We start from the raw sequence: 24,899 nt of genomic DNA on the forward strand, positions 1-24,899 counted from the left end.
TCTTCTCACGCTTTGAATAGTCATGTGTCTATTGCAACTACTTTCAACACGAGAAGTAAGAGGTTGCTAGGAAACTCCCTGGAATTTTACTACAATTCAATTGTTTTGGACTCTATAATTTAATTGCCATGAACTTGGCTTGCTATTCTTGATGCATTGATTGGATGATGAAAGATAGAGTACATGATGAGATTTCTTGCAACCTTAGTGGGGCTCCATTTAAAGAACTTCACTAGAATTGCATGAGTATTTGGAACTGTTTTAATCGTGTTTTTAAAAATTAATTTTTTTTGTTTAAAATATTTTTTTTATATTTTTAATTTGTTTTGAAATGTTAATATCAAAATTAACATTTAAAAAATATTTTTTTTAAAAAAAAAAACTTAAAAACACAACCACGAACTCACTCTAAAAATCTGTCCTCCTGGCCATTATATAATAATGAACCAGACAAAATATGATTCGTGAATCACAAGAAAGCAAAGTTCAATCTACATCAACGCGTTTTCCGTACTGAAATTAATCTATTTCTTTTTGTTTTTATATTTTAACTGCAATTTTTAATTGTTCTTGAGTAACTATTTCTTCTATTTTTATTAGTTTTCTAATTTATACTTTTAATAAATAGCTTCACCTTGAAATAAGCAAGCCCTACTTGGAGGCTTTTTTTAGTTTTTAATGTTTGGTGTGTTAATGTTGTTAATCGTGTGGTTTACCGTAATATCTAATATATTCTTGATTTATTTGAAAATAAATAATTTTTTTAAAAAATATTATTTTTATATGATTTTAAATTTTGTTTTTCATTGAAACTTTCCCATGTAAAAAATGTCTTCATCCATTTGAATAAGAGTATATAAAACAAATATATGTTAAAAAATGATAATTTAAATTGAAAGATAAATTAAAAGATTTATATAAAGTATAAGGAGCTAATTCTGCAAATGAGGAGAATTTGGCCTCTCAGAATTTTGTTCTCCAGCGAGTCAACTCGAGGAAGATGATGGCTGGCACGCACGAGGTTCATGAATTTGGTGGATGAAAGTCTTTTAATGCAGGATAGATATTAGATACGGTATCTTTTACTTGTTAGAGGAAAAGCACGAGAACTGACCTCGTCAAAAGTCTTCTTCTTCTGCTTTTTTTTTATTTATTTATTTAATTTCAAGGAAATCTTTCAAAGAAGGGTAGTAATCGCTTTATAAAATATTTTTTATTTAAAAATAAATTAAAATAATATTTTTTTTATTTTTTAAAAATATTTTTGACATTAACACATTAAAATGATATGAAAACACTAAAAAAAATTAATTTAAAATAAGAAAAAAAATAAATAAATAATTTAATTTTTTTCAAAAACATTTTTAAAACGTAAAAACAAATGAATTCTAAATTATAAAAGGAATGTCTATTGTAACATGGATTTTTTTTTTTATCATCACTTTCAAAGACCAAACCATGAAGAAGAGCGCATCAACTTGAGATTCCTAACAATCACACACTTACATGCGAATTGAAGTGCAAGTGATAGAACTCAAATAAGAGATATTCTATCTCTCTAATTGATTCCTTATCATTTAACTATTGTCGGTGGAGCTAATAGCTCACTTGCAAATAGATTTTTTTTTCTAATTTATAATTTTAATTTTTTTTTAATTTGAAAAAAGCTCCTAAAAATTAAAATAGTATTAACCAATAACTTGGATGAAGATGATTATCTGATTAAAAAAACTAGTTTCAATGAAGAAAAAGTAATTTCTCAATAAGTTTTGACATTATTAAAAAAAAAACTTTGATATGTCCTTATATATTTTAGGTATAGCCTTCAATATATTCTTGTAAATCTAATTGCTTTTAATTTGTCCATATATCATCGTTCTTTTTCCAACATATCCTTGTGGTGGGTATTTTTATACAAATGGAACAGAAAGTCAAATTTAATTTAATTTATTAAAAAAATAGTCATGAAAAAAGTAAATTTGAACATCATATGATAATTTATTTTTTTAATAAATTCGGTGGGGGGTTTGGATTTTTTAAGCATATCAATTTGTATGGAAATATCTATTAAAATGATAGAATGGAGAATGGATGAATAAAATATTAGCATGAGAAAGAAAAACAGAAGAATAGATTGAAGACTAAACCTAAAATATATAATAATATATTGAAATAATTTTTTCAATTTTAAATAATTGTTGATGTGATGATTCAAATAATGCACCACAACCTACCACAAAAACTTTGTTTAACAATGATCATGGACCATCCATCGTTGTCATGGACCGTTTAACAATTCATAAAAAAAAAATTTCAATTTCACATTTCAATTTGATATTTTTATTAAATAATCGATGATAAAAATTATAGTTATTATAACTGTAAAGCGGAGGAAATTTCAGTTTTGATTTGGGTGTGCAATAAAACAAGCTAATTATTTAATCCTCCTAGTTTAGAAATTATATGTTTTATCCTTATAGTTTTAAATTTAGTCTTTTTATTAATTTCATGATCTCTTTCAATACATTTTATTTTTTTTTATTTCTTAGAAATTAATAGAATAAAGAAAAGAGAAGTAAGTAGTTGAGGGAATTTGAATAAAAAATAGTAATTAAATTGAGGATGATCAAGTCGAGTCAAGGGATTTTTTAATTATTTCAATATAATAACATTGACCAGAAAACTCCTTGATTATTGAAAAAACAAAATTCGTTTTTGTCTTTATTCTCAGTCATGGCCCGGTTGTAATTAATTCTTTTAATTAGTTTTATATTCTTTTCCAATTTATTTTGTTTATTTTTTTTAAATAGAATAAAGAAAAAAACAAGTAAGCAATTGGATAAATTTTTAATCAAGAAAAAAGGGTTTTTTTTAATAAAAAAACTTACTAAATTAAGAATAATTAATGCTAGTCAAACTAATCGATTATTAGTCTAAGTATTTGATTCTTACATGCTGTCATTTGACGTGACATGGGAATATCCACTTGAAGATCAAATAACCCTTTATTAGTTGGAAGGTAATAAAGATTATTTTTTAAAATATTTTTTTTAAAAAAATATTCAAATAATTTTTTATTTTTTAAATTTATTTTTGATATTATTACATTAAAATAATTTAAAAATAAAAAACATATTTTTTTAAAAAAATCAAAATTTTAAAAAACTTTTGTTCAACAACCTAGCCAAACACCCCGTAGTCTCCTCTTCTTAGTTTTGAAATTGATTTTCAATCCTTCAAGAGTTACAATTTTACCAATTAGCAGCCTGGTGATCTCTCAAGAGTCAAGAGGGAAATGCAATTTCCTAACAGTTTCCTTCTGGTGCCCTTGACTTTGATGGTAGCTTTACCAAATAACCCTTGATCTTTATCCTGCCTGTGGCAATTTTACATTGTTTTAAAACCTGTACCAGTCTAAATAATAGATTTTGAACAACTGATTTTAGATTTAATCGATCAAGTTAAAAAAAAAAATGGTTGTTTTTATGATCTCGATTGACTCGAGCCTCACTTGGTCAAAACCGAATAGTTAATCCATGGACTTTTTCTCTTAAAAAAATCAATTTATTTGGTGTGTATTTTTTGATAAAAAAAAGTAAAAATAAATAATATATGCATAATTGTTCCATATATATACTAGCATATTGACCCGCGCTCCTTAGCGAGTTAATAACAATTTTTTTTCAAATGTATATATATATATATATATATATATATATATATATATATATATATATATATATATATATATATATTTTAAGTGTCTTGAGACCCAATAGTCTTGGGTTTGGCGTAATTCCAGACCCAGTAGCCTTGAATCTGACGGCAATTCCAGACCTTAAATCTTGGGTCTGGCGACCATGTTATTTTTTTTATAAAAAAACATTTAAACTATTCTTGAAATATTCTAAATAGAAATCCTAATTGATTTTTATTTTATTTTTTATTTTTTATTAAAAAACATTTAAATTACCCTTGAAGTATCCTAAACATTAATACTGATTAATTGTTTTTATAAATATTTTGTATTTTTTTTACAAAAAAAAACATTTAAACTCTCATTGAAGTATCCTAAACAGAAATTTTAATTAATTTTTTTTAATTATTTCTATTTTGTATTAAAAAAACATTTAAACTACCCTTAAAGTATTCTAAACAAAAATCTTAATTAATATGTTTTATAAAAAAACATTTAAACTACCCTTAAAGTATGTTAAACAGAAATTCTCATTAATTTTTTTAAAATAATATTTAAACTACTCTTGAAGTAACCTAAACAAAAATTCTAATTTATTTTTTTTATAAATTGTTTAAATTTTTTTTTATAAAAAAAACATTTAAACTACCAATGGATTTCATTAGATATCTTACAACTAGAATCCCTTTTTTTTCTTTTTCTTTTTGGAAATAATTATGGATAGAATTATGACTATATTAATAGATTTTCAATTCAAATTAACCTTATGCTACAATTCTCACCAATCAATTAAATCCAATCACTAGTTGAGATTTGTAGCTTTTGTAGTTATTAACCAAACAAAATGAAAAAAAAATATTTCAGACTTTTAGATCAAACCTAGATCCTTGTTTAATGATTAAAAATAACTCTTCAATCAATATTTAATCAAAGGGGGTTTGTCTATTTTGATTAAACATTGAGATGAATTCAAAATTGTTCAAATTGTATAATCATCAGTTACTAACATTGGTAAACGACCTAAAGCAAGTTTTTTTTTCCTTTTGGAAGATATAGGAGCGAAACAATCAATCTATTGACATTGGAAGACCCAAAGGATTCTTACAATGTATCATTTCTGGGTCCTATAGAATTTATAGGTATAGGAAGAACCCCTGTTAAATAGAGATTTTTTTTTCTTTCGACCATCTTTCGATTGTTAACACAATATAAAAGGACCACTACTACAAATAGTACTACACCCTTGATCAACTATTGTTCTCTTGTCCCCTAAAAGTCATGGAGTAAGACATCATCTTCTTAATAAGTTTTTTGATTCCATAATGTACTCCTCTGAAAAAACATCGGCGCTGAGCTACAACCCTTTTGTTTGTGATATATATTTTATCATGTCAATAATTTCTTGTCAAGATGAATATTTCATGATCCAACTTTTCTCTTTGATCAGTATTGCTTATAAATAATATTACATTTATAATCCATCGATGTGACTGGTTCAATTTTTTTCTTTTTTTGATTCTAAATTACCTACTTAACTCAGTGGTTAGAGAATTGCTTTCTTACAGCGGGACTAGGAAACAAATCTCAGAGATCTTTTTTCCTTTTAAAAGATGCAGGAGCGAAACAATCAACATATTGATATTGGAAGACCCAAATGATTTTTCCAATCTATCATTTATGGGTCCAATGGAATTCATAGGTACGGGAGGAAGCCTTGTCAAATAGAGATTTTTTCTTTCGACAATCTTTCGATTGTTAATATGATATATAAGGATTAATTAATTTTTTATATATAATTTTTTTATATTTTATAAAAAAACTTTTAAATTATCCTTGAATAACTTAAATAGAAATTCTAATTTATTTTTTTATATATAAAAAACATCGTGCACTATAACATGACAAATTGCATTAACAAATCAAATGAATTGGATTATCCAAAACTTCTGTATTCTTCATAATCTGTTTCCAAGTACAAATCAAATGAATTTTGTTGAAACTTCTAATATGGCTTGAAAATGAATTTCACTTTCATTCTTCTCACGTAACAAAGTATTTATTATTTAGATTATGAATTTGATTAAAAAGAACGTAAAGGATGGAAGAGAAAATTCTTGAACTACCATGCATGTTCATTTAATTCACAAATTTAACCAATATAATAATAATAATAATAATAATAGGAGGAGGAGGATCAATGAATTGTTTTATATTAAATAAAAGGTTTGAATCAACACAACTATTCATTTAAGCACAAAAAATGGATGAATGTTTGGTGAACAAAATATTTTGGAGTGACCTCCAAAAGTCATTTAGATATTGAATATGTGGATGTGAATGAATTAACTTGTAGAAAGTAACATTTCATTGTTCTTTTTTAGGAATTTGAATATATTGGCAAGATTGTTGTTAAATATGTTTTAAAATATTTTTTATTTTAAAAAATATTTAATTAATATTTTTTAAAAAAACATCAGCTGCCTCTGCATTAGCCTCGGGTAACCACGCATGAACCGGTACCATAGGCACTTCGACGGAGAAAGAGGTTAAAGAAGCAATCCATAGAAAGAACGAGGAGTCTTACAGTCTCATGTATATATGGTTCTGTAACAGTGATGGGAGAGCAATTCAAGGATTCGCGATTTGTCAATAGATAGAATCTCATTTGTCTTCGTTACAAACAGCCTGACTGGCATATGCAATACCAAAAGCAACTGCAAAGAGAAACCTGGCTTCGATAATTATCAAGTAATTTGAAGGGCCAGAAAAAAACAAGAAGCATACTAGCTACTGGCCACCGAGACGATAGCCTCTTCCTCGAAAAGCCACTCCGTTATTTGAATCAGGCTGCTGTGTTTGAGGGTTTTCTTGTGCTTGCCCAGCAGAGTTATTCCGGGTGCCATTGAGACGATAGCTCCTTCCACGAAAAGCAGTCCCTGCAGATGGATCACGCTGCACTGGGGCATTTACTTGTGTCCCCTCGCCCCAGAATGCTACCAGTTTGTGACTGTAAACTACATTAAGGACTTCACATTAAAAAAAAAATAAAAAAATTTAACGTGATTGCCACCGATCAGTACGTACGTATATGTGATTAAACTCAAGTGGATAGAGTACAAAGTGATGAATATTCTTAAAATATTAGACGATCAAGGAAGGAAAAGCGAAGAAGGATACACCCAAATAGGGGTCTTGAAAATGAATTTTCCACCAGAGAGTGGATGAAGCACAGTAAGGAAGTAATAGAGATGTCCAGCAAGCATTCCAAGAATATCAGGCATTAGTGGATCGCCAAAAATCAAATCCAATGCTAGCATTGCCCAGGGTAGATAGAATCCCTGTGTCAAGCAACAAGTATTAACTAGTATAAGTTTGTGTTTAGTACTGTTCTGATAGCATTTACTGTTGCAATTTAAAAAAAAAAGTTCAAGAAAAACTATAAATAGTAGATTTTTTTGGATGAAAAGCAGGTTTAAACAATGAGAATCAAACGGCTTTTGAAGTCATGGTGGTCGGAAAAGCTTCTTCAGCCGTACCGCACCGCAATATCAAACAACGAAGACATTAAAACAAGATTAGTGATTAATCATGGGATCCATACCTTTAGGGACACCAGACCATAAATGCTGACTTGAGCATTTGGAAACTCACGTCCCCAGATGTAGACTATCATGAAAACCAGAGAAACTCCCATAAATCCAGACCAAAGGAAGGGAACAGCAGCCATCACCTAATTAATATAAATAAAAATTAATCACGATCATATATATATTTTTTAAAATATTGATTATATATTATGTTGTATCTACTCTTTTTTTCTTATGAAATAATAACGTAGAAGGCAATCCGATTGAAAATTATAAGTGAACAAAGGATTGTATCTCATACTTCTTAGAAAATCATGATTCCTAAAACCAAAAAAAATAAAATTGAGTTATTATATTGCTAAGATCGCAAGGATTAAATTATTATAATTTGGAATAAATTACAATAATAACTCTTTTGAGGTGTTATAAAATTGCAGGAACCGCTCAAAAATTCAGTAGAAATCCTTTATCATAACCAAAATATCCATAATAAATAATTGGAAAAAAATAGTCAAATTGTTTTTCTTTTTTAAAAAATAGAGATAGAATATTAAAAAGAACCCGTAACAAAATTGTCAAAAATTAAATAGTGAAATTAATCAGTATTTCTCATGTAATTAAAAAATTCATAAACCATTTTTTTTATATTCTTTCTCTGATTTTTTTTAAGTTTGTAATTTAACTATTTTCTTTAAATAGTAATTAACTAAGGGAATCTTGCATGTAAAGGAAGGTTTCTGTAGTGTTAATCACAGCACATTTTCTCACATACCAGAAGTGACAGTGCCCCAAAGAAGAACATCCACACAAAATCTGCTGTTCTTTTGTCAAATGGTCCTCTCTCCAGTTGAACACCATATCTTGCTCTGTGTAAGTTAAAGAAATAGAAAGAAAATTAATTTGAAGCACGAATTAAAGGGGAAAAAAAAACAAAAGACTCGAGACTTTCTTACATAATTATAAGCCGAAATGCAAAGGGAAATGAAAATGGCCCCAGAAAGAAAAAATTAGTAATTAGCCTCCAAACCTGCAATAATCACAAGGAAATAATATAATTAACTAAGACATTATTAATTAGCTAAGCTTCCAGGCATCGATTAGTGCATAATCAATGGACATAATCACTTAATTAAAGCACAAGATTTTACCTGAAAACGTTTGATTACGTCATCATAGTAAAGTGCTATAGAACTGGCTTGGTAAAGACCAAGATAATAGGCAGCTGTGGTCATTAAGCAAGCCACCCCATATGCCTTGCTCACAGGTGGTAAGGACCGATAGTATCTACACAGAAATTAAATTAAGAAAACAAAATAAAATCTATGAACACAGGCAATCTTTAATTCAAGAGAGGGAAGAAGAAGAACAAGAAGAAGAAGAAGAGAGATTACTCTCCAGGAGTCGACATTTTCAATGCTGTTGGAGGTGATGGAGGTGGAATTGTAAAGAGTAATGTGACATCTTCCTACGTTATGGTCTTATATTTGGCGTCTTCGATGGTGGTGGCGAGTCTTCCAAAGTGAAGGGACTTCGGAGTCTTCCCAGATGCAAAAAGTCAAGTCATCGTTGCAGTGTCCTTTGGGGCTAATGCCATTGACATTAAAAATTTACCATGGACAAAATTCAATAGCGGTGGAACGATAAAAATAAGTTTTTTCTTTCTTTCTCTGCCTCTCTTTCTCTACCTAGGGTTGCCTGCCTCTCTTGTTTTTCTTCTCTTTTTTTTTTTTCCTTTCCCGTCTCTCTTTTTTTTCCTTTTCTTTTAGGTCAGCAGCAAAAGTTTATATAGACTAAACGCTGCTCTATTTAGAAAACAAAATACACTAATCTAGGATATAATTTTGGGTGTCTTACAATCAAATAAAAGACATTAGGAAACCAGAATATCCTAATTGATATTTTTATGATTCTTGTGATTATTTTTCAGTGATTAGAGGATAGTGCGACTCCTTTAGGCACCAACTCTTTCCTGTGGATTGAGGCAGAAAAAAAACATGATCTGCAGCTCAAAAATCGAGCAAGAGAATCATAGAAACCAGCGGGAATAGTTGTGCAGAGTGTCGCACCCGACATCGCGGCGGCTCTAAAAATTAATTCTCTTGATTATCGAAAAAGAACAGATTTCTGGCATCCGGTTCTTTTAGGTGAAAATGTCTTGTTTAAGGAGTCACCACCTAGTATTATGGTCACTAGGAACCCTAACTGGTCAACAGAGATTCTATGGTACGGGACTGGTTACGTAAAAGGAAATATATTATCACCCCTTAAACGTTCTGTCTAAGGCAGACTGCATTGCTGGTTTTGTTTTAAATTGCTAAAAATTTATTCGCTTATGCTATGATGATTTGTTTATAATATTCCTGACTCTTGCGCCAATGAATATTCGAGCTCAAATAATTCCAACTCTGGCGTTGGTAAAAATTCGTAGCTACGAAAAAAATTAGATCAATATTTTTTATTCCTTACTCTAGCGCCAGTGAATAAATAAATAAATTTATTTTTACGCATGCATATATTTTTTTATTTTTCTAGCTAAATAAAATAAAATACAACGAATAAAAATAATATAAATTTAAACCAGTATTTTTATTCCTGACTCTGGCGTCAGTGAATAAACCAATAAATTTACATTATTTTTATTCATGCATACACATTTTTTTATTTTTTCTACTTTTTTTTTCTGTTTTTTTGGGCTGGGCCCAGCTCAGCCCATATGGGCTGGGCTGGACCCAGCCAGCCCGGCCTTACCCGCAGGCGTGCGTCACGCACTCCTGCTACAGCAACAACGTAATTAAATTTACAAGTGTACAGTGTGGGCGAATTATCCTGCAAAGCTGGAGAGACTTACTTGGAAGCAGGGAGACAGAGACGTGATGGAGGGCTGGCCGGCTGATGCTATTTTCTCCTCCTCTATTTTCCTCTTGGCGTTCCTCTAGTCTTCCTTCTCCCTGCCCTCTTTTTCTTTACTTTTATGGGTTCCTTCGTCTCCTCTGATCTCTCTCCCTCCCTCTACTGTGTTTTATTTTATCCACTTTGTTTGCGTTCTAGGGACGAAAGCAAAGCTGGGAACGCTGGCTTTTTGCTCTTTCCTTTTCTTAGTCTGTGCTTTCGATCCTCTGTCTCCTGGGTCTTTTTTTTCTGTGTTCTGGCTTTTTTTCTCTGGTTTTTCGTCCCCTTTTCAGTCCCAAATCTCCCCCTTCTGCTTTCTTTCTCTGGCTTCTTATAGCCAGAGAAAGCCATTCCGTTACACAGATAATAAAGTGACTGTTATTGCAGGAGTAATGGCGATGCATCGTTGGACATCCGTTTTTCTGGTTTGGTGAACGGAAGAAGATGATGGGTTCTCTTTGAAACGACGCCGTTCGATTGTTAATGGCCATTTGTGTTTTAGTCCTTGAAGTTTTGCAATTTTCGTAAGCAAGCCCCTGGATAAACTTTAATTGGACCCCTGCAGTTCTGAGCTTTTTACAAAACAGTCTTTGGACTCTAATCTGTTTCAATTTTGCCCCCAATTAACCCCAAACTTTGGTAATTCTTCAATTAAGTCCCTGATTTCATTAATTAAATTAAATACAAGTCCAATTAAGTCTCAAAACTTATCAATTTTACAATTAAACCCTTAATTGGATTAATTAAATTAATTCCAAGCTCAATTAAGTCTCAAAACTTATCAATTCTCCAATTAAACCCCTAATTGGATTAATTAAATCAATTTCAAGCTCAATTAAGTCTCAAAACTTATCAATTCTCCAATTAAACCCTTGATTGGATTAATTAGATTAAATTCAAAGTTTAATTAAACCCCAAAACTTCCAATCATGTTGCCTTTAACCCAAAATTTAATTCATTCTTCATTTATTTCATTTTACTTGTTTTTTCATCATTATCATCATTTTTTTTATCCTTTTCAATAAATAAAATAATAATAATAATTAAAATAAAATGATCAAAAATTGGATTATGACACAGAGAAAAGAAAAGAATTGCACACAGGGAGGATTGTGCAAAGAAAAGAAAAGAATTTCAGGCAGGGAGGGGCATTGTTCAAAACACAAATGAACAGTACCATGCTTCGAAGTTGTATTTTCTTATTCGGCGTGATAGAATTCCTGTTATTTTTTTATGATCCAGTTCCCCTCTTCAACTTCTTAAAAACCAACCCATTTCCTTCTAATTTCATCTTCAATTAAATCCCTCATTGTAGTACTTTTCAATTCAGTCCTTGGTCCAAAAAAAGTCATTCAAACTAGCCCGTAATCCCTTGAATCAAACCTGCGAACTTGGGCTAGAATCCTTCTCGCGGTAAGATTCTCTGCTTTCATGCTAGACTTACTCATACAAGATCATATTTTTACCCCTCCTACGTTGCATGAAGCAGGTCAAGTCAGGTAATATAAAAGAGGAGATGAATGTACAGAAAAGGGTTCGAAACCTTATACTCTGAGACATAAACACACTTCCTTTTCTTCTACCTGAATTCTACATCTTCTTTCCTTTTCTCTTCTCTATCTTCATAAAAGCTCATTAATGTCTTCATTAATGTCATTTTTACCACATAAAAATAACTCGTACTGACTTAATCTTCGAAGGGTCCCCCATCAACACCCTCAAGGGTCTATAAAGGGACTTTATGCAGGTATTTATTCCAGAAGAATTTCACACCCCTTGAGGAGATCCATTAAAGAAGAAACACGTGTAGTTTTGAAGTGAAGGTTATAGAATACACCGTGAATACTTTGTGCAGGTATTTATTCCAAAAGAATTTCACACCCCTTGAGGAGATCTATTAAAGAAGAAACACATGTAGTTTTGAAGTGAAGGTTATAGAATATAAGAATATCTAGTAGTAATTTATCCCAGAATATCCCCTATTCCCATCATAAAGTAAAGGCAACGAGACTTTTCTAGCTAAGTGCTTACTGTTCTCATGGCACCATACATTTTATTGTTTTAGATTTTATAAGGCCTATGGGATTGATGAATGTAAATTAAATTCCAAGGAAAGACTTAGTTTTCTTTTTGACCACGTTTGGTCATGATTCTGTTGGCAAAAAGTTAAGATGACATGGTTTTGTATAGTGCATAATCCATTAATTATCATCATTCTTGTATAGGTTAGACTTAGGGCAATTTCAACGCGTGTAGATTGTCATTTTTTATTTTTCCTTTTTTTTATATATTAGATTGAAATAATTCTTATATATTGATTATTATACTGGTATGATTCTTGTTTTAAAATTAAATCTATCTCTTTGATGGTCTTGAAAAGTACTCGGTGTAGAGTTATGGATGCATGCAATTAGTGTTTTAATTGGTATTTACATTGTTATCAAAATTATTTAACTCAACTTAACTTAGAAGTCTAGGTTAAGAGTTGAACGGAATTCATTTTATTTATATAAAAAAAATTAAAATGATATCATTTAAAATATATTTTTCACTCAACTCGGATTTTGATCAAATTAATTGGAAAACAAGTTAACTTGTCGGATTAAATAAGTCAGATCAAATCACTATAGGATGATATTTTTGCAACTTGTCCCAGGGGTAATATTAGCCAGGTTCAGAGTTCACCAGACCCTTACCCTAACTCAATTTAATTATTGTATAATTAATTATAATATGGTTATTAATTACAATGGTTTAGCTATTAGTTATTAAAAAATAATTTAAATACAAAAGCTTAAGTTATTAGATAAAATCATAAAATATAATTTATATTATTATCTGATACACCATATCAAGTGTAAGTTTTTTAAGTTTAAAATTTGTATAAACTTGTATTATTTTATATTATTAATATAAAATTTGAATGTATAACTATTTAGTTAAAAAAACTTTTATAATATATAAAAATATTATTTTAACCTATAAATATAAATTATTAAATAATTTAAATTATTTTCAAACATTATTACTCTGGATTGCATGCACACCTCCCCGTTACCAAATCCATGGGCTACTCTCTTCTACTACCCCATGATCGTGGTTGGCGGTTGGGCAGTTGCGCCAAAAGTCTCTCTTAACTAGCTTTCTGCGCCCTAGTGGCCAAATCATAACTTTGACTAGCACATTCATGTAATGGATTTCACCTAATCTTTTCATGAAATGACCTGATCTTGACACGTGTGCCCTTAGCATTCAGTACAAAAAGAAAAATCTCAACCCAAACTATGTATATGAATTTGTTCGTATTACTGTATCAAATAACAATATAAATAATATTTGTAACGCAATGTGTCTACAGCCCAACCAAACTTGTAACTCACCATTTTTTTCCAATTATTTTTTCAGTGACATATGCATTTTAGTAAAAAGACAATCTCATCCTTTCCCTACAATTTTTTTTAACTTTATGTGACAGGACAGTTCTGTCATTATACTATTCTAGTCTATAATATTTTTTTTTATTTATATAAACAATAACAGGATCACTAATCCCTTTTAATATATTACATAATAAAAAGTTTGTATCAACACAACTATTCATTTATGCACAAAAAAAACTAATGAATGTTTGGTGTACAAAATATTTTGGAGTGACCTGTAAAAGTCATTTAAATAATTAATAAATAGATGTGAATAAATTGACTTGTAGAAAGTAACATTTCATTGTTTTTTTTTTTTAGGAATTTGGATATATTTGCAAACTTCTTGTTAAATATATTTTAAAATTTTTTTAATCTAAAAAAATATTAAATTAATACTTTTTAAAATGTTTTTTTTTTATATAATTAGGTATTGTGGCTATGACAAACCCAACAACTTTTAACATAAAAAACAGTAAATACAATGCCCTATGACGATATAGTAGAAACACACTATAAACTCTATGTTTGTTTATAGAGTAGTTTACAGTAGTCCCCAAGGGGCACGACGTAATGACAAAGGGTTTGAGATCTGCACAGCAGGTCTCGAGTTCGAGTCAGGATGTGCATTTCTTGTAAGAGCATGGGACAACCAGAGTTTTACTCGCTTACCTGAGCTCACAAAGTGCACTTTCTAGAGGTGGGGTTTCCTCAAATAAAAAAAAAAAAGAGTTTACAGTACAATAAATCCATGATCTCCACAGTATATGCATAGTATTTTTCCAACTCGTTTTAAAATATAGAATAATATATGCAGATGATTTAACCGACCTTGTTCTTGTTCCTGCCACGACACTCGAAAAGAGCTTTCACTTTTTGAAACACTAGCCCTCACCATCCCCACAGTGTATGAGATAAATATATGCATTACGTCAATTTCAGAGAGCCAAGACGACGGGTCCTGCCGCAGGTGTCTCTGCATGAGCCTCGGGTAACCAAGTATGAACCGGTACCATGGGCACTTCGACGGAAAAAGAGGGTAAAGAAGCAATCCATAGAAAGATCGAGGAGTCTTACAGTCTCATGTATATATGGTTCTGTATCAGTGATGGGAGAGCAATTCAAGGATTCGCAATTTGTCAATAGATAGAATCTCATTTGTCTTGGTTACAAACAGCCTGACTGGCATATGCAATACCAAAAGCAACTGCAAAGAGAAACCTGGCTTCGATAATTATCAAGTAATTTGAAGGGCCAGAAAAACAAGAAGCATACTAGCTACTGGCCACCGAGACGATAGCCTCTTCCTCGAAAAGCCACTCCGTTATTTGAATCAGGCTGCTGTGTTTGAGGGTTTTCTTGTGCTTGCCCAGCAGAGTTATTCCGGGTGCCATTGAGACGATAGCTCCTTCCACGAAAAGCAGTCCCTGCAGATGGATCACGCTGCACTGGGGCATTTACTTGTGTCCCCTCGCCCCAGAATGCTACCAGTTTGTGACTGTAAACTACATTAAGGACTTCACATTAAAAAAAAAAAAAAAAAATTTAACGTGATTGCCACCGATCAGTACGTACGTATATGTGATTAAAGTCAAGTGGATAGAGTACAAAGTGATGAATATTCTTAAAATATTAGACGATCAAGGAAGGAAAGCGAAGAAGGATACACCCAAATAGGGGTCTTGAAAATGAATTTTCCACCAGAGAGTGGATGAAGCACAGTAAGGAAGTAATAGAGATGTCCAGCAAGCATTCCAAGAATATCAGGCATTAGTGGATCGCCAAAAATCAAATCCAATGCTAGCATTGCCCAGGGTAGATAGAATCCCTGTGTCAAGCAACAAGTATTAACTAGTATATGTTTGTGTTTAGTACTGTTCTGATAGCATTTACTGTTGCAATTTAAAAAAACAAGTTCAAGAAAAACTATAAATAGTAGATTTTTTCGATAAAAAGCAGGTTTAAACAATGAGAATCAAACGGCTTTTGAAGTCATGGTGGTCGGAAAAGCTTCTTCAGCCGTACCGCACCGCAATATCAAACAACGAAGACATTAAAACAAGATTAGTGATTAATCATGGGATACCTTTAGGGACACCAGACCATATATGCTGACTTGAGCATTTGGAAACTCACGTCCCCAGATATAGACTAACATGAAAACCAGAGAAACTCCCATAAATCCAGACCAAAGAAAGGGAACAGCAGCCATCACCTAATTAACATAAATAAAAATTAATCACAATCATATTAATTCTTTTTTAAAAAAATATTGATTATTATGTTGTATCTACTCTTTTTTTCTTATGAAATAATAACGTAGAAGGCAATCCGATTGAAAATTGAGGTGTTATAAAATTGTAGGAACCGCTCAAAACTTCAGTAGAAATTAATCCTTTATCATAACCAAAATATCCATAAAAAATAATTATAAAAAATAGTCAAATTGTTTTTCTTTTTTTTAAAAAAAATAGAGATAGAATATTAAAAAGAACCTCGTAGCAAAACTGTCAAAAATTAAATAGTGAAATCACTATTTTTCATGTAATTAAAAAATTCATAAACCATTTTTTTTTTATATTCTTTCTCTGATTAATTTTTTTTAAGTTTGTAATTTAACTATTTTCTTTAAATAGTAATTAACTAACGGAATCTTGCATGTAAAGGAAGGTTTCTGTAGTATTAATCACAGCACATTTTCTCACATACCAGAAGTGACAGTGCCCCAAAGAAGAACATCCACACAAAATCTGCTGTTCTTTTGTCAAATGGTCCTCTCTCCAGTTGAACACCATATCTTGCTCTGTGTAAGTTAAAGAAATAGAAAGAAAATTAATTTGAAGCACGAATTAAAGGGAAAAAAAAAACAAAAGACTCGAGACTTTCTTACATAATTATAAGCCGAAATGCAAAGGGAAATGAAAATGGCCCCAGAAAGAAAAAATTAGTAATTAGCCTCCAAACCTGCAATAATCACAACGAAATAATATAATTAACTAAGACATTATTAATTAGCTAAGCTTCCAGGCATCGATTAGTGCATAATCAATGGACATAATCACTTAATTAAAGCACAAGATTTTACCTGAAAACGTTTGATTACATCATCATAGTAAAGTGCTATAGAACTGGCTTGGTAAAGACCAAGATAATAGGCAGCTGTGGTCATTAAGCAAGCCACCCCATATGCCTTGCTCACAGGTGGTAAGGACCGATAGTATCTACACAGAAATTAAATTAAGAAAACAAAATAAAATCTATGAACACAGGCAATCTTTAATTCAAGAGAGGGAGGAAGAAGAAGAAGAAGAAGAGAGATTACTCTCCAGGAGTCGACATTTTCAATGCTGTTGGAGGTGATGGAGGTGGAATTGTAAAGAGTAACTAATGTTACATCTTCCTGCGTTGTGGTCTTATATTTGGCGTCTTCGATGGTTGTGGTGAGTCTTCCAAAGTGAAGGGACTTCGGAGTCTTCCCAAATGCAAAAAGTCGAGTCATCGTTCGAGTGTCCTTTGGGGTTGATGCCATTGACATTAAAAATTTACTATGGACAAAATTCAATAGCTGTGGAACGATAAAATATTGATGTTTGCCCCTTGCTGCATGTACACAGTTTCTTCTTTTTTTTTTCTACAATTAAGCTTTTGTAAATTAATATCCTTGAAATAAATATTAGTTTAAACTTCAAATTTACGAAATACAATAAAGTTTTTAATTAATTATAAGATTACCCATGTGGGACTGTGGTTATTACATGGTATTCAACCTCTACACACACCTACCTGTTTTATTGCAGGTTCCTTTGACTACGTGGAGATTGCTACACAGATTCCCTGTATCCTATTGCAATCCTATAGTTTTTTTTTTTTTTGACCTGCGATACAATATGGTGGGCTAAAAACCACCACCTCTGGCCTAAGTTGATGCCAGACCATTTCCAAAGCTCTGCTGTCAGGCCAACTGGTTGGGATGCACTTCAAGTCGCCCAGCAAGTCAATTATGTAGCAAGAGAGTCATCTGAATGGTGTTCTACTAAACTTCAGGGCCGGATGCAAACAAGCTAACAAGGCCTCGAAATACTTGTGCAGAAAGCTGGTGTGCTTGGAAGAGCTCACCATCCAAATTCCAGACACTCTGCTTGCCAAAAGAAGTAAACGTAAAAGCTGGCGTCTGCAGACAGCAGAGAGCATAATTAGAAGGTTCTTCAAAACACAATGCGGGTGCAATAAAGCAAAGAATAATACCTTGTGATGTTCCACAAATTCAAAATTGAGGGGCTGTCCTCCTCTCTTTGCAAGCTGGGTAAGGTGCCTGTATGTTCCAGACTCAATAGTGGTTAATGACACAAGGATTTGAGACAAACCCACGAAGAAAAAAAAGCAAACTGAAAACTATGGTTTTGAGCAACACATTATTTTAGGGTAGAGAGAATGATTTAAAAAGCATGACTTGATACAATGAGACAGGGCCTGAACAAGAAACTTGCAGGGGGTATGTGGGCGGAACACAACAAAAGAGAAGCAAGATGATCTACAGTTACACCTTTGCTTTAGTGAAATACATTGATTGCTGAAACAAATGGCATCATGGCCTCTTTCTTCCAGAGCTTTTTTTTAACTCTAAAATGAATGAAAACAATGGAGAATTGATGGGGTGAAGATATTTTCCAGATTTGACATGTGCATCATAGTACTCAATAATCAATGTTTTCTGTTCACATGCAAGACGATTTCCTTTTCTTCGACAGAAAGTTAATAATAAAAAAAGAAGCAAGGATGCCATGTTTGTCCTCTTTGTAATGAGCCACATGCTGAACAATATGGTACATGTAATTAAATAAAAGAAATATTTGTGCTAGAACAAGAGTCCAAATTCTGAAAAAATATTGGAGACTGAGAGGTTTTACGTTACCATAAATATAAAGCGTGAGGGCAGTCTCTAATCATTAAAAGATGCAGAAAACCATCTGAAAGATGTGCATCGGCCACCAAACCATCAGGTGCTCTTTCATTTCTGTTGGAAATTATGGCAGCACCAACACTAAGAAATTTACCTTTAGATCTCAGCCATCTAGTTTCACCCGAAGATGAATAAGGTGTTGAACAGGGACTTCTCTTGGACATATAATCTGATTTCGTGTTGCAGACACCACAGTTTGTGCGGCAAACTACTCTTTCTGATTTTTTAGGACCCTGCCTTTTTCTTAGCCCACTAAACAGTTGACCCTTCTCAACAGTTGGATTTGTTTTTTCAGATTCAGTTTCTATGTATGCTACTTCTGCCTCATATGAGCTGAACACCATAAAGATAATTTCAATCAGAAAAGGTAAACAAATTATTTACATCAAATGTATTGGTATAAACATTAAAAAAATTCCAAAAGGCTGAGGTGTCCCATGTATGAAAAAAGTGGTGGAAAATGGACATAGAGTACCAAAAAAGGACATGCACATTGGCACACCATTTCAGTAATGGTTATTTTGAGTTACAAATAAACCCAACCCAACCATGCATAGCTCGGATGAAATTGGGTTTAAAGCAGAAACCAGAGCAGGCAGAGAAAAGTGACTAATTGATGGAAAAAGAAGAAAAGCATCTGAGGGTCCGTGCCATGTCACATTTCAAACCCATGTATTTGCTTAAGGAAAAAAAGAACATCCCATGGAAGTAAGAGTAATTTTGTTTTTCTTAATGGAGTAATTTTCTAAAAAAATAAAACTGAAAAAGAAATTATTAGGTGCGCAATCAACTTTATCAGTAGTACAGTGATCCTTCCAACTTTAGCTGCTGTTTCTACTCAAAGCAGAATAAAAAAAACACCTTATTGAACACAACAAAAAAGAAAGAAAATAAAAGAAAAAGAAGAGCCAACGGAAAGAATTACCTGTGTCTCAAAAACACTTTTGTTCCAGCGTAATCATAACGTTTGGGGCCCATCCAGCGATATTTTTCACTTTCAGCAATGACATCTCCATAAAACCCATACCTGATGACAATGGAATGATAATTTCAAGAAACTCTCCAAGCAGCATCTTAAACGAGTACAAAAATAATAGCACTGGTGTTTTTCATCACTCTTTAGGCCAAACTTTTAAGAACTGACAAGAAATTCCATGGTGAGAACAGGGAAGGAATTACATTAAGAGACAAATGTAATGCAAACATACAAGATAGATGAAAATGGTTAGCTGTATTTGAATGAGGATCAATCACAATTTAACCATCAAAAACTTGTAAGAGTGAAAATAGATGTGCAGTTAATGGTAAAGAGTCTCAGACATTTATTTTCGTGGACAAAGGAAGAAAGAAAATGAATTAATTGCTGATATGATACTCTCTAGCCTATGTTTCTGCTTGATCTGGGAAGGATGGTGAATATAAAGAATGAACGCTATTTGTTACAGGCAGGCAGCATAATCTATTGCATGATGATTCATTAACACTTAAAATGCTCATGTAATAGTGAGTGAAGTAGAAAACTACCCAGCAAAAGAAGCTGCATAGCGTACATAAGGTTCGATATCAGACGCCGTTGTTGTTTTCCATCTCACAACTTGAGCTATATCGAGGCACACCTTTTTTCCAAGGACAATGTTCAATGCAGATGTTATAGGATCTCGAGTTCCAGTTGTACTGCAAAGAGAAATGCAATACAAGTACAAAGGTGCATTACAATGGTAGGGAAAAAATAACTAAATGTATCACTGATACCAGATATACACGTTTAACTTTTACTGACCCATCAACAGCAAACCGCAGAGCACTAATGCAGTCTGTAGGATATAAAGAGTACTAAAAGAAAGACAGGTGCTAGAGAATAGTGCATGTTATATACAAACAGGAGAAAAACAATAGACATTTCACAAATTCGTATTTAACACTTTAAGGAATGTTGAAGATTTCTGTAAGTATAAATTGACCATCCCAGGCACATTGAACCAAGTTAATTTAAAGTTAAATCCACAAACCCTAGTCTTGGAAGTGATGCTTTCCTTCCCCCGGTCCCTCACAAAAATAGAGCACAAATAACAGTCATCTCCATTCTTCATTCCCATTTAATGCTCTTGTTTCTGATGACTTCTCTTAGCATGATTGGTGACAGGAGCTCTCTAGAATTTATTTTATTATATTTCTGATATCAGAGTCAATTAATCTAGGGCCACGTTGTTAGCATGCGACTTTATCTAAATTTTAGCCATTATTCTACTGTAATTTCCGTTTCCTACTGTTTTCCTCTTCCCACCCTATGTCAATCAGTCATTTGTATCAGTAACTGATTAAGCACAACTGTCCTTTTCAAGTTTGATAGTATGCTAGGACCATATTTCATGTAATGCATGTTGATCAGGCTTTCTGTAACACAACTTTGAAACTTTTTATGTTTTATTTATTTAAGTCTTTTCAACAACACTGCATATGCTAATTCTCAAAGAAGTCAATCTTAGGAGATGACAAGAACTCCATAAGCAAATGCTATCAAATAAGTTTAGAAATTTCACAACTTAAGGGAAATAAGATAAGGAATTACCACATCACAATAGCATCGGTTGAGCCAGCAGGAATGATTCCAAATCTAAACTGTTCACCTGGAAGGGGAAACTCAAAATCTTGACCTGTCAGTTGCAACAGCAGCACAAGAACTGTTGTCAGATATCAGGTATCACTACATGTATGTGTACACATGAACACTGATCCAAGCAAGTGCTTATATCAGCTCCTTATTCTGGTAGCTATTAAAATGAGAGAAACAATTATAACATGCTATATTTTTATCAATTTAAATACCCAAGTCTATAAGATTAGAGCTCACTAACCTATGTTGCAAGTACCATCTTCTGTTCCTGTAATTCAGAAGATCCAGTAATACACAAGATAAACAGATATTACAACTAGAAATTTACTTGCATGAATGTATGGTAAACACATACTGAAATTGGCTTGTCTCGTTCCATTATAAACTGAATTTGATAAAAGGGGAGAATGGTCTTCATTTTGACAAGTAGCTTCAGTAACTCTCTCATTTGGATTGTGAAACAAACCATTGCCACTACTCTGATCAGAATGAACAATATCTGAAGGGGATGGTGGCCGAGGAGCTTTATGTCTAGATAAAAGAAACCCATTGAGGATTTCATTGAAGAAACCATCACCACCCTGGGACCAAAGTGATCAGCAACAATCAATAACTAGGAAATAACTTGCTACTTGGCACTACCAAAAAAAAAAAAACACAAGTATAAATGAATTTGAGGGATCCTGATGCTTACAACAGCTATAACACCATTATATGATTTAAGTTCGTTGTTTGCAGCAGATGCCATCACATCAAATGCATGTCCTGCCCTCTCTGTCACAATCACCTGATCAAGACATTGAACAGAAAGTTAACTTTGGGCATACCAATTTGCAAAGAGATTAGATAGCCGACTGTAGTTCAGATTGTTGCAACACTAACTTACATACACATGATTCAACATATCACCTTCGGCTTAGTCACAGGATAATTAAATATGTTTAGCATTACCTTTGTTTTTACTTTAGCACGCGAGAATATGGGAGCCACCATTTCCCAGGTTCTACGTCCACTGGCTTTGCCACTCATTGGATTAATGAAAACCTAGTCAATAAGAAATAAATTCTGGAAACATTTTTACAACTAGTTTATGCCTTCAGCCATTAAAAATATATCCAAAAGCACAGAAGACATAATAATGAACCTATAGCAGCACAAACCAGAAGATTCTTTGGTCTCCCCATTTCTAAGTTCAGAGAAGCGTTAATTCGATCAACCCATGTCTGACATGTCTGCAAATCCTTGTGACCAAAACTGTACACGGCAAGGACCCAAAGACAAGGCTGGCCTCGAGACTTTTGGAAGCTGTGCACTGTAAAGCGATACATCTGTAACATCATTTAACAAGCAAAGCACATCACCTATATAAGTACTATATTATTAACAAAAAAACATCACACAAGTTAAGGAGAAAACCAAAACAAACCTCAGATCCATGAGAGGCACGACCCTGAAAACACCGTTCAGCTTTGGATTGACGTGAAGCATTAATTAAACCATAGTTTATGAACTCCACACCATACACATCAGAAAATCTGATCTCATTTACAAATTTTTGAACAGGTTTAATTCCAGAAGTTATTGATCCGTCCTGTTCAATCAAATGTGAAAATAAAAAAACCAACACAAGTTAGGAAGTTCAATTCTTTGATCATAAAAATCCATTATAACAAATCAAGCCATCATTGAAAAACCAAGTTAGCACAAAAAGATTCAATCTTTCTCAGCTAACACATCTTACATCAACCAAGACCACATTTTACAATCACAAAAAGATTAGAAAAAACCACATTAAACTGTCAAATCCACTTCAAGTGTAGGTTTACTTACATTATACGAGGTACCAAGAAATTCCAAAGACAGCCCATCAGAATTGAGAGTGAGAACTACATCCCCAACATTTTCTAACAAAAGGGCCGACTTCAAAACCGATGACGATGCTGATGATGTTGCTTCTCCGACATTACCTGACTCCACAACTTTCGGGTCTGATTTATAATCTTCTCTGTTTATCTCCATTAAAACAGACTTGAATATGGAAAAGGAAAAGGAAATTCAGAAATAAATTTTTACAGATTCTCAATCAACTTTACTATCCCAGATTGTTTTCTGGTTTATCAATTACGAATTAAAGAATCAAAAGTCAGGAAAGTTTACTAGGTTGGATTTTCAAAGTTGGCATTCTTTACTATTCTTATTCATGGTCCATACACGACTTGGGCTCTAATGGTACCCTCACATCACATTAAATGCATGTTCGGTAATACACGGAATTGTGTTTTTAAAAAAATATTTTTTAGTTTAAGGTATATTAAAAATCAATTTTTTATAGTTTTTTATTTGTATAAAAATATTAATTTAATATTTTTTAAAATAAAAGATAATTTAAAAAACATGCTAAGCCACCAAAAACAAAGTTATTTTTATCTTAGTAAAATAAAAATATTCTCGAACTAGATTTCAGGAGAGTAAAATCCTTAATAAATGATTTTAAAAACATGCTACTTGTTTCCTTCAATGAATTAAAGGAATTTGATAAATTCTTCAAGTGTTATTCTAAAAAAAGTTGAGCTTTTATCTTTAAAGAATTGTTGAATAGATTCATGTTTTAGTGGCTTAGTGTTCTTGATTCATGGGTCAAATCATGTGAAGACAATAAGTATTCTGCTTGAAATTTATAGTCATTTGAATTTTAGAACGAGATGAAAGAAGCACTCTTTTCTACTAATCTTATCTGATTTTATTTTTTTTCACTATACAAATACCTCAATTAATCTTGAAAAACTATAAAGTTAAATCTTATATGATTGTTATCATGCATGTTTGCGGATTGATTTCTAGCAAAATAGCCAATGATCATGATACAATGTGTTTTTTCTGTCTCTCTTTCTGTATATACACACACATCAACTACATGATACAATCTTATTTTATTTTTATATATATATATATATAGGTTTTTTCAATATATTTTTATAGTTTAAAAAATTGTAACAAGTCAAAAAATTTATGCACACATATAATCAAATAAACTAAGAATTATGTGAACTAATAAATAAATAAATAAATCATTAATGACATCTAAAAACAAAACTTGAAAAACCAAGAAATAAATATAAATCAAGATATTTAATTTTAAAAAATAAAATATTAAATTGATTGAATAAAATTAAAAAAAAGAAGAAATAATATGTAAGACTACATATATTAAAAATATTATCTGAAAATAAATATTTTTTATTTCAAAAACATAATTTATCTATATAAAAGATAAAAGCAAAATCATATATGAACCAGAAAAATCTCTTCAAAAATTTAATGCATAACAAAAAAATTAATATTATTTAAAAGAAACTCTCTAAACAAAATAAAAAAGAGAAAGTTTTGTCCATTTTTTCGGTTTCCAGTTTTTTAACCTATCACGCCACTTTATTTCTTTTCAATTGTATTTCTTAAAATTATATTTTCATGGCAACCATACCAGATTCAAGTGCATTGGGTCAAACAACCATGTCAAACACAAGACGCTTGGATCTCGTAATCATGCCAGCAACAAACAACGCGTTGTCTGTTTTGCCTAGATTCTGGCCACTGTAATAACTGAAAAATCAGGACCTATGCTCTTTTGACCCAAAAACTTGTTTTGCAATCTGTTTTTTACCCACAACACCTATAAAACACCCTAGAAATCATGAAAAACTCACCTATTGCCTAAGAAAACCCAAAAAAAGCC

General features: G+C 31.9%; 2 protein-coding genes across 7 annotated transcripts; both read right to left on the reverse strand.

The window, feature by feature from the left end:
• Positions 1-6,313: 6,313 nt before the first annotated feature.
• Positions 6,314-17,151, reverse strand: LOC18098403 (derlin-1). 4 transcript variants are annotated; one of them, XM_052452307.1, is made up of 8 exons: positions 16,915-17,151; positions 16,678-16,813; positions 16,483-16,556; positions 16,302-16,395; positions 15,679-15,807; positions 15,260-15,420; positions 14,868-15,090; positions 6,314-6,484 (listed from the first exon to the last, which is right to left on the reverse strand). In XM_052452307.1, the coding sequence occupies exons 1-7, from the start codon at positions 16,929-16,931 to the stop codon at positions 14,871-14,873; spliced, it is 831 nt and encodes a 276-aa protein (XP_052308267.1). In that variant the 5' UTR covers positions 16,932-17,151; the 3' UTR covers positions 6,314-6,484; positions 14,868-14,870. The 4 variants fall into 4 exon arrangements, with proteins under 4 accessions (XP_052308267.1, XP_052308266.1, XP_006385123.1 ...); XM_052452306.1 differs by lacking the exon at positions 14,868-15,090 and having other exon boundaries at positions 6,314-6,704; XM_006385061.3 differs by lacking the exons at positions 14,868-15,090; positions 15,260-15,420; positions 15,679-15,807; ... (2 more) ...; positions 16,678-16,813; positions 16,915-17,151 and adding exons at positions 6,875-7,035; positions 7,299-7,427; positions 8,057-8,150; ... (1 more) ...; positions 8,433-8,568; positions 8,676-8,895 and having other exon boundaries at positions 6,314-6,704.
• Positions 17,152-17,282: 131 nt separating this feature from the next.
• Positions 17,283-23,380, reverse strand: LOC18098404 (ceramide kinase). Of its 3 annotated transcripts, XM_024599992.2 has the most exons (14): positions 22,997-23,380; positions 22,593-22,757; positions 22,327-22,494; positions 22,118-22,210; positions 21,861-21,953; positions 21,522-21,747; positions 21,408-21,434; positions 21,122-21,206; positions 20,077-20,226; positions 19,478-19,579; positions 18,647-18,885; positions 18,505-18,559; positions 17,838-17,904; positions 17,283-17,763 (listed from the first exon to the last, which is right to left on the reverse strand). In XM_024599992.2, the coding sequence occupies exons 1-14, from the start codon at positions 23,183-23,185 to the stop codon at positions 17,626-17,628; spliced, it is 1,797 nt and encodes a 598-aa protein (XP_024455760.1). In that variant the 5' UTR covers positions 23,186-23,380; the 3' UTR covers positions 17,283-17,625. The 3 variants fall into 3 exon arrangements, with proteins under 3 accessions (XP_024455760.1, XP_006385125.1, XP_006385126.1); XM_006385063.3 differs by lacking the exon at positions 18,505-18,559; XM_006385064.3 differs by having other exon boundaries at positions 18,505-18,885; positions 22,997-23,379.
• Between the last annotated feature and the right edge of the window lie 1,519 nt (positions 23,381-24,899).

This window comes from Populus trichocarpa, chromosome 4 (assembly GCF_000002775.5).
Source record: "Populus trichocarpa isolate Nisqually-1 chromosome 4, P.trichocarpa_v4.1, whole genome shotgun sequence".
In the NCBI taxonomy this organism is placed as follows: domain Eukaryota; kingdom Viridiplantae; phylum Streptophyta; class Magnoliopsida; order Malpighiales; family Salicaceae; genus Populus; species Populus trichocarpa.